The 13293-nt window shown below is 43.7% G+C and overlaps 3 protein-coding genes across 4 annotated transcripts; 1 reads left to right on the top strand and 2 right to left on the bottom strand.

Moving 5' to 3' along the window:
- Window positions 1–51: 51 nt before the first annotated feature.
- On the bottom strand, window positions 52–4645 carry amz2 (archaelysin family metallopeptidase 2). Of its 2 annotated transcripts, none has more exons than XM_083994536.1 (7): window positions 4512–4645; window positions 3846–4134; window positions 2528–2701; window positions 2278–2406; window positions 1904–2067; window positions 1555–1731; window positions 52–707 (listed from the first exon to the last, which is right to left on the bottom strand). In XM_083994536.1, exons 2-7 carry the CDS (start codon window positions 4132–4134, stop codon window positions 552–554), a joined length of 1089 nt encoding a protein of 362 aa, XP_083850662.1. In that variant the 5' UTR covers window positions 4512–4645; the 3' UTR covers window positions 52–551. The 2 variants fall into 2 exon arrangements, with proteins under 2 accessions (XP_083850662.1, XP_083850661.1); XM_083994535.1 differs by having other exon boundaries at window positions 4506–4639.
- A 72-nt stretch (window positions 4646–4717) lies between these two features.
- Window positions 4718–7660, top strand: LOC311002934 (protein VCF1). Its single transcript, XM_083994537.1, has 3 exons — window positions 4718–5448; window positions 5905–6010; window positions 6342–7660. Exons 1-3 carry the CDS (start codon window positions 5432–5434, stop codon window positions 6603–6605), a joined length of 387 nt encoding a protein of 128 aa, XP_083850663.1. The 5' UTR covers window positions 4718–5431; the 3' UTR covers window positions 6606–7660.
- A 210-nt stretch (window positions 7661–7870) lies between these two features.
- tepsin (TEPSIN adaptor related protein complex 4 accessory protein) lies at window positions 7871–13198 on the bottom strand. The gene is made up of 13 exons (XM_083993583.1): window positions 13099–13198; window positions 12593–12665; window positions 12150–12241; window positions 11915–12008; window positions 11733–11800; window positions 11551–11632; window positions 11114–11185; window positions 10814–11005; window positions 10459–10645; window positions 9919–10032; window positions 9744–9822; window positions 9515–9649; window positions 7871–9416 (listed from the first exon to the last, which is right to left on the bottom strand). The coding sequence occupies exons 1-13, from the start codon at window positions 13135–13137 to the stop codon at window positions 8769–8771; spliced, it is 1875 nt and encodes a 624-aa protein (XP_083849709.1). The 5' UTR covers window positions 13138–13198; the 3' UTR covers window positions 7871–8768.
- Window positions 13199–13293: the final 95 nt, after the last annotated feature.

The following is a 13293-nucleotide window of genomic DNA, read 5'->3' as shown; positions in this document are numbered from 1 at the left end:
TAAAGTGCTTTTCACTGCAGATTATGATCAAGCAATTGATAAACTACAATACTCTTTAATAGCAAATCCAAATATTCAAATACATAAACCTCTGAACATCAGATAATTAAAGAGAAAGTTAAAAGGTGAGCAAATAATTAGCGGGATGAGTGTCCCAACCCAGTTTACCTCATTTGGACATAAAAATATGTTCTGTACCCCTGAATTGTAATAAAAAGCATATTAAAATTTAAAACGGTTTTCTCATTCATTTTTAACCAATACAACTCAATGTGTACTGGTGTCAGTATAGGGAGTCTGTATTCACATACTGTATATTTCTATGGGTAGCCTATAACCGAGGCAAAACATGCCCTGTGGTTGCTTAGAAATTGGCCGTAAAAGTCATACACAAGTTTCTGTTTTGTACCAAACAGCAGCAGGAATCTCGAACACAGACTAATGTTTCATGGTATAGCATGAAAAGGTACAGCAATGTGTATTTCAACATCCAGTTCCTCGCCGTCATTTCCAGATCCCATCCAGATACACAGGAAAATGTGATAGTTCATCTATTTTCCAAGTATATCGAGGCACCTGCGGAGCCAAAGTTTGGATGCATGAAAGGCTTCAGTGGGTTTGGGAAGGCTGAAAGCAGACTGATGAGCAACTGCCTCTTCTGGTCTGGATGTTTGTGTCTGATCCTCCTCCATCCAGTGCAGTAAGGCCTAATAAACACAGATAAACATCCATTGAAGCCACTCTAAAAACATTTCCCTTCACATTGTGATTCTCTCCAAAAGATCAGTTTGGATGCAAGTTCTTAAAGACTGTCTATGTTGTAGATTATCTACTACTAATGAGGTCACATGCTTCCAGTTAGAGTAGATTTTCTTACATTACTGACTGACTGGAGTCTAATTTCTATCTTGTGATCCAGAAACGCCAGAAGCCCTCTTGTAAACAAGAGCACGTTGCAACAGACTGCTTCAGTGTATTGATGTTGCCATAGTAATATGTACCGCTGATGTGCAAAACAAAACAATTTCTGAGAAGAAAAAAAAGTGGTCATAGTCAAACTGAAACATACAATTAACGGTTAAAAGTCAATCAGCCATTGTGAAAGAACCGGATTTTGTGTAAAACTTCAAGCTACGAGCTCAGCACACCCAAGTTAAAATTCAGACTGTGTTAAAGACGACGTGCTGTGAAGCCAGCCATGTCCGCAGCCAAGAACATTCTCGGTGTAGGGGATAGATGTTGCTAGAAAGTGGGCTGAGAAAATCAGGATTACTCTGGCATGTGATACTTTGACTGAAGTCAGTGACCCAGCTCAGAGTAAATGAGCAACCAAATAAACACATAACACATAAGTTAATGAGTCTTCTAAGGAACTTGTGCTAATTAATGTTATGCTGTTGCCTTAACTTAATTTGCTATACCTATTAACTATTTACTTTACAGCAAGTTAGTATATATTATAAAAATTACTCCAGTAGAAAATATTATTATAATATTATATAAATCAAATGTTATTTCTTTTCTATTAAAAGTGTTTTTTTTTTGTTTTTTTACCTTGTATCTTTCATCTATTTTGAAGCCGACTGAAACCTGCAGCTTGCGGAGGCAGATGGGACAGAAATCCAGAGGACTGCGATCAGACTCCTCAAGATGGTTGGAGCCTTGCATGACACAGTTCAACCACTGGCAATGCCTTATTCCAAACATATGGCCAATCTCATGTGTCATTGTCTGCAAGGAAATATTTCATGTTATGGTTTTGTGATAACACCCACTAAAAACAAGCACAGAGGTGTTTTAATTGCCAGCATTGGTAAAAGGTAGGAGGTGGGATGATCTTGAGGTAAAACCCCTAAAAAGAGTCACAAGTGAGTGAGTGGAAGTGCATGTTTGCTAGAAAAACCTTGCATGATCGAAGCAGCAGAGTGCTGGAGATGGGTGGAGTGTAATAGTCATCGAACACAGAGTAGTCGCCTTGCTCTGGCTGAAACCATTCCTTCAGCCTCCCTGCATAATTTCTGCTGTAGAAGTTGTCATCATACCTGGCAAAGCTGAAAACCCCCATTCCTGTGCAGAGTGCAGGAGAAACATTGAGGATTTATGGAACAAACACGCTCCTGGATTGTATGCATTTCACTTTGGCACCATCTGGTGGTGCTACAACCACCTTACATCATCTGAGACTGAAGGTGATCATGGGCATTTTAACAGCAGACTGATAATAACAACAAAGAAAGTTATACATGTATACTTTATGGCTTTGTGGTGAAATCTCACCCATGCTGAGAGAAGCCTCTCCAAAGACGAAGTTCCAGGAGTCTTCGGGGTACAGGTCGATCATGGTGATTCCAACAATACAAAATGCATCTTCTGGTTTCTTGTTGCCCAGAAATCGTAGCAGGTCACCTATATATCAAGAGAAAACCATGGCGACAAAGCAATATCATAGACAGTCTGGGATTTCTGTATTTAACCACAAACAGTCACACATTTCTAGATCAAATTGTGATTTAAAAAAAAAACATACCTGTGAGGATTTGAAGGTTGTGTGAGTTGCTGTTAACTCGGAAAGAGCATCTTGTTTCAGCCACTGTAACTGCTGGCAACAACCTGACAGAAAGTCCATTGAAGAAGGCTTGGCAATACTGTCGAAGCCACTCCACATACTGGTCTGTTTGGACCCCTGCCTCCCCAAAGGACCCTTCAAGTAACATCATGTAGAAATAAGGCTAAGCATCAATGAGACCTGCTTCACACAGAGTCTAAAGAACCATAATGTAGATTGTATACACCACATTGTATACTAGGGGTGTAACGGTATATGTATTCGTCCCGTGCCGTCACGGTACGGGGGTCACGGTTCGGTGCACACAGTCACACGACGAATACGTCTGAATGAATTAAAAAAAAAAAAAAGTCGAGTCCTCCAATCTAGGTGGCGATAATGAGCCTCGAAGCTGCCACAACCGTCATAACAGACGAAGAAGAGAAGTGATGAGAGAGTGAAGTTAGAGGAGGAGAGCTGTCTGCTGCATTTATCTCACCGTGGCTTCTTAATGAAACACAACGGCGGCGGCGGCGGCGGCGGCTCGCGACTGGTCCACCGGTCAAAGTCCGTCACCGATGTTTCACGGATGCGCGCTGCGTCGCTAGAAACGCATCAAACACGTAGCGCATGTCCTCCCCTCCCTCCCTCCCTCCCTCCCTCCCTCCCACATGTCAATCTCTGGTGCGAGGAAACAGACAACTTCTGTGCAACAACTTATCCCGCTGCTTTTAAGCCTCTTGACATGAACACAGACAGGACCAGAAACATCACCAAAGCAACTGGCATCTAGTCTAAATTAACTGTATACCAACATTGATGTTAGTTTCTTGTTTTAAATAGGCTAATAGTTGCCAGTTGTCAAGTGCAAGTTTTTTCTCCTCTAGAATTAATGAATAGCATGATAACACTCCTAATGCACTTGTTTTATTTTATATTCTATTTTTTTTTCTACTTTTATAACACAAGACAGATTTTAGTTTTACATTCAATTAGTGTCTGTTGTACCGAAACCGTACCGAACCGTGACCCCTGAACCGAGGTACGTACCGAACCGTGACCCCTGAACCGAGGTACGTACCGAACCGTGACTTTTGTGTACCGTTACACCCCTATTGTATACACATCTGTATGACACCATAGTTTAATTTCAATGCAAATTCTCCCATACCTGTCTATAGTGGTTATATGTTTTATATTATTACTGGCACCGAGAAGCAGTGTTCATTCTAATGCTTACATTCCATTTACCATGTTGGTAATCAATTTTCATCGTCTTTTTTTCCCCAAACATACTTACCTATGGTTTGAATATAAATAGTGTTGCGACTTGCATTGGGTGTCTTCCGGTAAGGGTCTCTGTAGAAACTTGCAAAGTCTTGAGGTTTCTCAGGGTGAGCAGGGATCCAGTCTGAGTCAGAGTGCACTGTGATGGGTTGAAAGAGGGAACCCGGCTCCCCGGGGTGGAAACCTTCCTCTAGAAGACGCCTTTCTTCTTGTGTGTACTTATTGTAAAGTTTGACTAAGTCTTTTTTATCAGATACCAATGCCTTTTGTAGGGTCTTCGCAGAGTGCTGGATCACCTTCATCTGCAGCAGAGATAAAGTTTGACAGACAAATGAATTTCGCTTTCGGTCTTATCTTCTAATTTTATCTTACAACCATTATATAAATACAGTAGTACTGTTATAGTGGTCATGTTGAAACATGACTTAGAAATCCCATATTTATCCATGCTCCAGTGATACTTATTACAAACTGTATATAAAATAAATATTTGAGTTTGAAAACTCAAGGTGTATATAATCACATTAATATATAAGTTATGCAATGCAAATACTTTAATAACAAAAACCTGCCTGACAAACACGGAAGCTGTAGTGCATAGCTTGCTATGCTAATGCTACATGATATACCCTTTTACAGTCTATGGAAATTACTTGTGAAATTTCTGACATACGGTTACCACGTTGTCTTCCTTTTGACAGTGGAGAAGACTCTTCTGTGACAAATGAGCTCTTTCGTGGTGGAAAAGAATTGACAAAAAATAAACTTGGTTTTAGCAGAGACGTTTTGCCTGAGGACTTTGGTTTTATTGAAGCAAAGTTGACACCGGAAGTCGTTGCCGCTGTGACGTCATGTAAACAGAGGGGCGGAGCTTGTTCACTTGAGGCAACAACACCAACAGAGTGACGACCAGCGGAGACAGGCTCGCTGCTATGGCTTATCTAACATCACTGGGACGTCGGTGAACTCGCTTTGGACAAGTTGGGAATTTATCAAATTGTTATCTCTTCTAGTTTAGTATCTCGTGTGTGTGAGTGCTACCAAGTCTTGGCAATAGTTAACCACAGTTAACGGCGAGTGGACGGAAGACGCAAGCGGAAGAACTTTCCGTTAGCTTACTGCAGCGGTAGTTGGCTAAAGCGGTTAGCTCGACAAGTCGCCGACATAACGTCGCGTAGGAACATCGAGCCGGCGTCCCTTCTGCCTTTTAGCTGTCATGCCTGGACTTCCTCGACATTTCACTGTGTAAACGAGGATGCCTAGCGGTTAGCCGGTTAGCTTTCAGACGTCCACGAGCAGTTTGTGCTACCGGTTTAGGCGTAGGCAGGGCGGGCTGGACTCGGAGCAGTGGCAGGACTGGACTAACCACAGCAGAGGTTTGTTGCTGTGACCGGCTTTAGACAGCTTACACACACATATCTACGTCCTGGACTTCCTGATGAGATGCCATACTGAGTTTCTGCAAAATGGTCGTGGAGCTGTAAGCCTGCCAAAGCTTTAAAATAAAGACATCTCGACCCCGGCGGCCCACAAGGAGTGTCGACCCCTCTCTCTTTGCCAAAAAGAAAAAAAAAGGACCCCATCCGTCAAACTGCAGACATGCTGACTGACAACAGGTAACACGGGGAACCATTTGAACACCCCTCATCTAATCATCTAATAATACTAGCCCATCATTTCACACAGCAACGTTTTACCATTGTGTCGATTGATTGTAATGCATCACCGTAGCTGGATCATATTACTTAAAAAATACTTGACAATCCAATGTGACAGTGCAGTGTTAATACAGCCATGTGGTTGTACGTTCAAACAAATCATAGAATCCAGTTAAGTTATGTTTGTAGTCATGTTTGTTCTCATAATGGGAGTGCCACATGTCTGATCATGTAACTGCCTGAGTGTGTGTTGCTATTTTTGGTCCCTCTCTCTTTTTCATAGCCTGCCTCTCCCCCACCTCCCTGCATCGTTTGAGCCACGCTGTCTCTGTGGTTTTTAATGTTCACTTCACAGTCCTCTGTGGTACAGGCAGTAGAAGACCCTCTTCCATGTCTGTTTTTTTCTTTGCACAGGAAGCGACACCGTAGTTGTGACAGTGAGGAAGACCAACAGCTGAGTCCTCAGGCCAAGAGGTCAGGAGGGGGCTCCACTCTGCTTGTATCAGATTTGGACTCAGAGGTGAGACTGAGTTGATCTTTAGACCATCACACAGATACAGGTTTATAGATTTCGCCTGACGATGTAATGAAAGTTATCTACTGGACAAGGATATGTGTATCTGCTAAGGGGTGTGTATTCTCTTTCACAGGGGTGATAAAGGGTTGTTGTTTATATTGCGGATAGTGCAAGCAACCCGACATCAGGCATATAAATATATGATTCTGCAATCCATATGCAATGCACCACTGTCAGGAAAAGCTCTTAGCATTTTATTTAAAGGGTCTTCTTCCATGAAGCTGACATTCAGAGCCCCCCCCCCCAACACCCCCCCTCTGTTCTGTGTTTCCAGTCTTCCAGCAGTGACAGCAGTAATGGGATCAGTAGTCCAGAGAGAGCAATAGTGGTCACCACCAGGCCGTGCATCCACAGCCAGAACAACTGCATCAGCCTGCACTCCCCTAGCCCAAAGCCTGAAGACTCTGCCAGCTCCTTGCAGCACGGTTTCCACGGCAACGGCAGCAGCAGCAGTGTCTCCTACGACTGCATCAACAGAGTCCTGAGGGAGGCGCACTTCAGCAGTCTGCAGACCAGAGGGCGTCCGGGTTCGACATGACTGTAACCTCTGACCCCCCCCCCCCCTCACCCCACTCCCCCCACCTCCTGACCTTTTGTCCCTCGCCCATCAGTGCAGGCACTACTGGCACGGTGGCTTCTCCTTGAAAGCCTCAAGCGACACATACACACACACGCGCGGGCCAGGGAGAAGGGAATGATGTGTGGGGAGGTTTACAGATTTTGGGCACACAGGCTCATCCCCACGTCGCCATGTACCATTTGTCAAGACCATAAGCACATCCGCCTTTCCATGGCCCAGCCACTGTGGTTTTCTGTGCAGTATTGATGTGTATGTGTGTTAGTGTGTGTGTGTGTGTGTGTGCGTGCACGCACCCTGTGCACTTTATAAAGAGGTATCGTTCTCTTTACATGCGTGCATTGATGTGTGGACATTTTCATTGGTGCTAATCACAAGACAAGTGTGATGATGATCCAAAGTGCTTGCAAGACTAAATAAAGCTAAGCACTTTACTCAATAACTCCTCATTCTGTTTACTCTCGGCTGGGGAAGTCAGTCGTGCGTTTGTATCTATGAGGTGGGAGTTGTGATCCCATTCACAAAGGAAGTTGACGGAGGCCAACAGGTCGACTCCCAAGGAGCATTAGTAAAACAATCGAGTTCAACATTTTAGGCCTTATGTGTTTTCTCTAACCAAAGTAATAAAGTTAGAGTAACTTGTATTTTGCTTGTTACTTTCACTATTGAAATGACTTTAGGACATTTAGGTGTGGCAAGTCAGTAGGTTCAAGGTAATGGAACAGAGATTCTTCATGGGCCTCACCACCAAAATGCAACCTCAGATTGGACCCTGGCTAATTATAGAGCTGAGAGCAGGCACTGCAGTCTGTGGCTCTGGCAGCAGTATGTTCAGCACAGTGCTCCTAACAAAAACAAGCTCTCAAGAAACGGCTCTCTGAAATAACTTTAGAGCCAGGTGTTGACTTCTTTTAACATTTAACACATCGTGTGTATAAGTGTGTCATGAGCCTGTCAGCCATACCTGTTGATGGATGGTTTATTATGACCAGTACACTGTGTTGCAAATAAAATAAGAGGTGTGAAAGTGATAGTGATTCATATTTTATGTGATGTTTCCAAATCATGACATTGAAATAAAGTGTTACTGAAAGAGAAGTCTGCAACATGTCACTGAGAGCATTTACACTTTTTTTTGTTAAGTACGGCACATGAAAGCTCGCTGATGTCAGTGTTAGCGCTGTAACAAAAATACAGCATGTTTTATTGTTCAGCACGTGCGACAGCATGGCTTGTATTCACTGAAACAAAACACAGTAGTGTTCATCGTTGATACCAGTAGGTTGGATTATTATCCTATGGACATGTAGTTTGTATAACATTCCACATTACTCAACAGCACAACACAGCATGTAACTGAAATAACAATGGTGACATAAATAAGTCTGCTTTTTATTTGGTGACATGAGCAACTTGCATTATGTTAACAGCAGGTGCTTCATTGGACAGTTCCACACGTTGGTGATGCACACAGGCTATCTCAATAATTACCTTCCCCATTAGTTCTCCATACATTACTTTTTAATCACAGACATGCATTCTACAGCCATTCTCATGGGTATGTTTGAATCAATACTGAGTAGACATAATAAATACTTTAGTAAACTAACACTCATAATATTTACATTGATATTATAGCTTAGTACCAAAAAATATGGAAGACAACTCTCTTTTGTAGTTTTTTTTTTTTTGAGTTCATAAGAAAAGCAACTGTAGTGCAAATTACAAATCAAGGGATTGTCCCTTTAGAGGTTCAGGGCGTGCTGCAGAGGCGTAAAGAGTTGTTACCTAAAAGAAATCCTGAGATAAAGCAACCATCACTTAAAACCTGTAATTCAACACAACCATACTTGTGAAATACTATTAAGAAACTCAGCTTCAGTCTAAAGGACTACAGTTGTAGTCCAGTCAAGGCTCTCATCTCTTAACCCAATCTGCTGCTGAAGCGCAGCGTTGGCAGAGGCACCACACAAACAGACAACCCAAACATAACGGAATCTCCCATCTATACAGTACAACCTTACGAGTCTGTTTAGAAAATTAAATATTTTTCTCAATGGATAATATACTATAATGATGACATCATTGGTTTCAAGTGGAGCAGTTCCAGCTGTAAAAAGTTGGTCAAAACTTGAGAAACGAGAAGGCCGATACTGGTTGACTGGTATCAGAAGGAGCGTTCTCACTGGTTTCACTGGTGCCAGGGGGAGAGGATTTTAAGTCGGCGTCCATTGTGTCTGTTTCTGTCGGGGAGGTTTCTCTTTCCCTGTCGCACAACGGTCTCCCCTTGGTCACCAGCTCCATGCCGCTGAACAGAGACAGTCTGCTCAGACATGGCTGCCCGCTCCGAGGCTCAGAGGGAGGAGGAGGAGGAGGAGGAGGAGGTGAGTCTTTGTCTCTGATACACTCTGGATCTTCAGCAGACGGTGTGACCTCAGCAGTCCTAACTGGCTCTGGTTGAATGGGAGCCTGTTTCACATCATCACCCTCCCTCACCGGCTCCCCTGAGGAGGAGTCTGTTTGGGCCGAGGCCTGACTAGAAGGGGAAGATGAGCGATTTGGTAGTTGGGTGACACCTAAGGATGATGCTGTTTCTGGCTGGTAATGGTTGAGGTTGGTGTTGTCAGCAGACTGGGTGGGTAGTAAAGGATCCGAGTATGTCGATGTGGGAGCGGGATTTGTTGTTGTTGTTGCTGGCTGGCTACTGTTGGCAGTCTCCTGTCTGGGAGGGTTCAAAGGTCCGCCCATCAGAGCCTCAAACTGTCGCAAGATCTGTTAGGAGGAGATAAGAGGGAGAGAAAAAAATCTCTAGTTCTGTTTATCAGTCTTGGCCACGTGTAGTTTTCTTTTTCTGTCTGTTTTTCTTTTACCTTAGTGGCTTTGTTTGCCACAGGCCCCGGGGCGCCCTCACTCAGCTGGCGGAGCTTTCTTTGTGTAGCTCCAAACATTTGCTCAAGAGAAAGCAGGTCAGAAGTCATGAGGCAGGCGACAGCACACAGTGCCCGCTGCAGGTTTGGAAAGAAACAAGACCGGTACATTAATATTGCACAGTATCATAAAGAAAACCTAGGTTATCGGTGAAGACTATTTGATTTTTACCATCTTGATGGTGTTTGAAGGGTCTTGAAGCTTGCTGGACAGCAACTCCACCACGACCTCACAGTTAAGAATGGAGCACCTGACAGATCAGAAACAAAGACAGATATCGTGTCACTTGTTAAGAAGACAGAGACAAAAGATGATCTGGTTTTAGAGTCTGAGTCGGTGCACTGACTCTTTGATGAAGTGCTGGCTCTCCTCTCTGGACAGGAAAACTCTGGAGCCTTCAGTCAGTCTGCTGATGAGCGCCATCTCCTGGCCACAGTCGCCCAACTGCATAGCTTCAACCCTGGATATCAGATGGTGTATGACAGAGAAACAACAATAAACTTCAACAAACTTAGAATATACAGTATATGTTATTTTCTACTTATACGCCACAGAGAAAAATATAACAATAGAGGTGAGAGGTAAAAAGCAAGTATAAATACGCCTCTGCTAAAAGGTAAAAAAAAAAAAAGTAATCATTAATCACAAAAATTATTCACTTCATCCCTGGGTGCTAGTAAATGTTAATTGCAAATATGAAGAAGTCCCATAAAAGAGTTACTGATATCGTGTCCATAAGAATGTGATGGACGGACAACCCGAAAAAAAAAAATACAAGTAGCTTTTTGTAAAAACTGCATGAACCCAAAGTAAAATCCACCACCTATCAAGTATTACTACATCGTGATTTAGCAGAGGACTCCAGTGGGTTGACTTTGCCACTCACCGGTCTGATAGGTCCCCACTGCTCTCCCTACTGGCCCCTGACTGGCTCCCGGTCCCGGCTGACTTGCTGCCCACAGAGGCTCTGCTGTTGGCTGCGATATCCTGAGAGGAGTTGTGAGAGGAGCTGTTGCCGCTGTCCGTCTCTTCCCAACCGCCTCCGACCTGCCCGGGGCACCGCTGGGTCACTGCTGTGGTGAAGACACATGATAGGTTTCGGGGTGTCAAGTGGAAGCCTCGGTGCTCGGTGTGACCTTGTCGGTGACTCATACACTGTGTGTAGTGACATAACTGTGAACATGTGAGCCTTATATTTATCCTAAGTTCATGTTTCCATCACACCAACGACGATTTCTGACCTTTTGATCTGCGAGCGGGAAGATTATAGGCGCACGCCGGCACGGCCACCTCGATGGGTGCGGACGGCGCCACCACGGCCCTGTAATGGTTGTCGTGGAGACGGATGCCCTGGTGTTCGGTTGGTGGAAGGACAGCACTGGCTACTACCTCTGCAGCTTTCTGGATCTTATCCAATATGGAATCACTGCCCGCTGGGAGACACAGGTACAGACATTGACTCAGTTTGATTTGTGAGCAGTGTGTGTGTGTGTGTGTGTGTGTGTGTGTGTGTAGGTGGTGGTTGAAGGAGCACGACTCACCTGTCCCCTGCTTCCCTGGACTGTATCCAAAGCCCTGCATCCCTGACCTGTGGGAAGTACCTGATCCCATACCTGAACAGAAAGACACAAGAGACATATTGTACCATGGCTTTCTACTCACAGAATACATTGTACCGTATTTAGCTGATTAAAGATGTCGATACATTTATAGCCCCTCATGCACTGCTAATATTTGTTAATTACATGGTAACTGAGGTCACATCTATCAGTGGACATGGCTGCAAATGCCTGGTCCTCTTCTCTGGACATCACATAATTCCCAGTAAAGCTGTATCTACCTACCAATCCGTATCTAATTAAAGAATTGCACTACATTCATATTGAATACATACATTAATACATTATAAATAACTCTGACGATGAGTGCTGTAGTGTGTAGGGTCACTGTCAGCAAGTTGTCATGTTTATTTGCTCACCCATCGTTGGGGGGACTAGGTTTAGTGGGGATATTCCAGTTTTGGTGGAAATTGTATCTGTGAAAAGCAGCCTGGCGACTTCCTGCAAAGAGAGAAAAAGTCCAAAATATGAGTGTGCGTCTTCCTCACTGACACACTTGTGTAATTGACATGATGATGAAACAACACAACCTGTGTCTCACCTGTGCTGTATTCCTCACTTTCTGGTATAATGCTGTGCCATGAATGGGATCAGGTGGACCACTATAAACTGAGAGTGAAAACTTCCATCAGTGAACAACGTGAATAATCATGTTACAGAGCAGCCACAGAGTGCTGAAAGTTTAATGGAGCAAAAAAAAAAAAAAAGATACCAGTGTCTAACCTGATGCTTGTTGGATGAAGGTGGAGTTCCTCCTAAGTTCTGTGAGGAAATGATTTGAACCATGACCACAGAGATGGACAAAGATCTTCAGCACCTACAAGACCAGATGCAGGCATGTAACTTTGTGTTGCTTTAAACAACAAACATTTGGAGCTGCAACTCTACAAATCAGATAATGGTAATATGCAAAAAAAATCAGTTTACATGTATAAACTTAGAAAAACACAAGTCTTACCTTTAGTTTGACATGACAGGACTCAACTTGCAACCTCTCCAGTAGGTATTCTAACAAACACTGACCACAACCTGAAGACTCATGGGAGATTTCTATTGTGCTGGTTAAGGACAGTATTTATTATTGTGTCTGATCTGAACAACAGAACCTAATCCATTAATTTTCACTGAGCAGTTGAACATTTTAAGTTGGTTTGACTTGAATCACCATTGCCCACTTGAGAGCCCAACAACTGAACAGGCAGATGTTTTACTGAGGTTTGCTCGCTGTGACAAATTATGATTATAAATGATATCTAGACATGATCAACAGCTATAAGCTGAAACAATGCACTTGAATGTGTTGTGTGCCTTAATCAGTCACATTTATACTGTTTCACTGATTCAGAGAGCAGCTGGGGCCGGGCTGTTGGATGAACCACAACACAAGCTGTTCAAGGATACTTCCAATCTCTTGGAAAAGGTAGCCAGGACAGGGGTTTTCATCATCTGCTGTAGCCTTCATCAGAGTTGGTACCTTGAATTAGCAGAAGAGATGATGACTAAATTACGCCAACATCACACATGTGTCAGATTGTGTTTACCATAACAGCTGCACAGCTCACACAGCTCATTACCAGTTTGTTAGTTAAACGGTTAAACAGATTCAGACATGGAAACCACCTCGACGTGGCAGCAGCGCTTCGTTACCAGTTTAGCCTTCACCAATGTTTCGTGGCTCTGTACCGGTGTAAAACTTTAACCAAACACCTTATATGTGCAGTGAAACATGACAAGCTATTAAAACAGTATGTGTTTCTTCATGTTGTTAGCTAGCAGGCTAGCAGCAAGCTAAAGGTGGCACAACTGAACAGCTTTAAACAGAGGCGGTAACGCTGCGGGAGACCCAGCCAGCTCCGTTCAGCTGTTAGCTGACGCCTCAAGCCGCAGTGACTGTAAACAGCACTTACTTTCTGAAGAAAAGCTAGTCGCTCCATAAATGTTGCCATGATTTAGCAGTCCTGGCTGCGGGTTACTCATCTTCCTCTTGGGGCTACGAGGAGAAGGCGGGGCTAGAGGTGACAGCCAGCCAATCACGGCATAGCAAGTAACAACCCCCGAAGTCCATTGGCGTTCTGGTGACGCCCAAGGTCAACATTCGGCGA

This window comes from Trachurus trachurus (assembly GCF_905171665.1).
Source record: "Trachurus trachurus genome assembly, chromosome: 19".
In the NCBI taxonomy this organism is placed as follows: Eukaryota; Metazoa; Chordata; class Actinopteri; order Carangiformes; family Carangidae; genus Trachurus; species Trachurus trachurus.
This window is presented reverse-complemented; position numbering and strand designations above follow the sequence as displayed.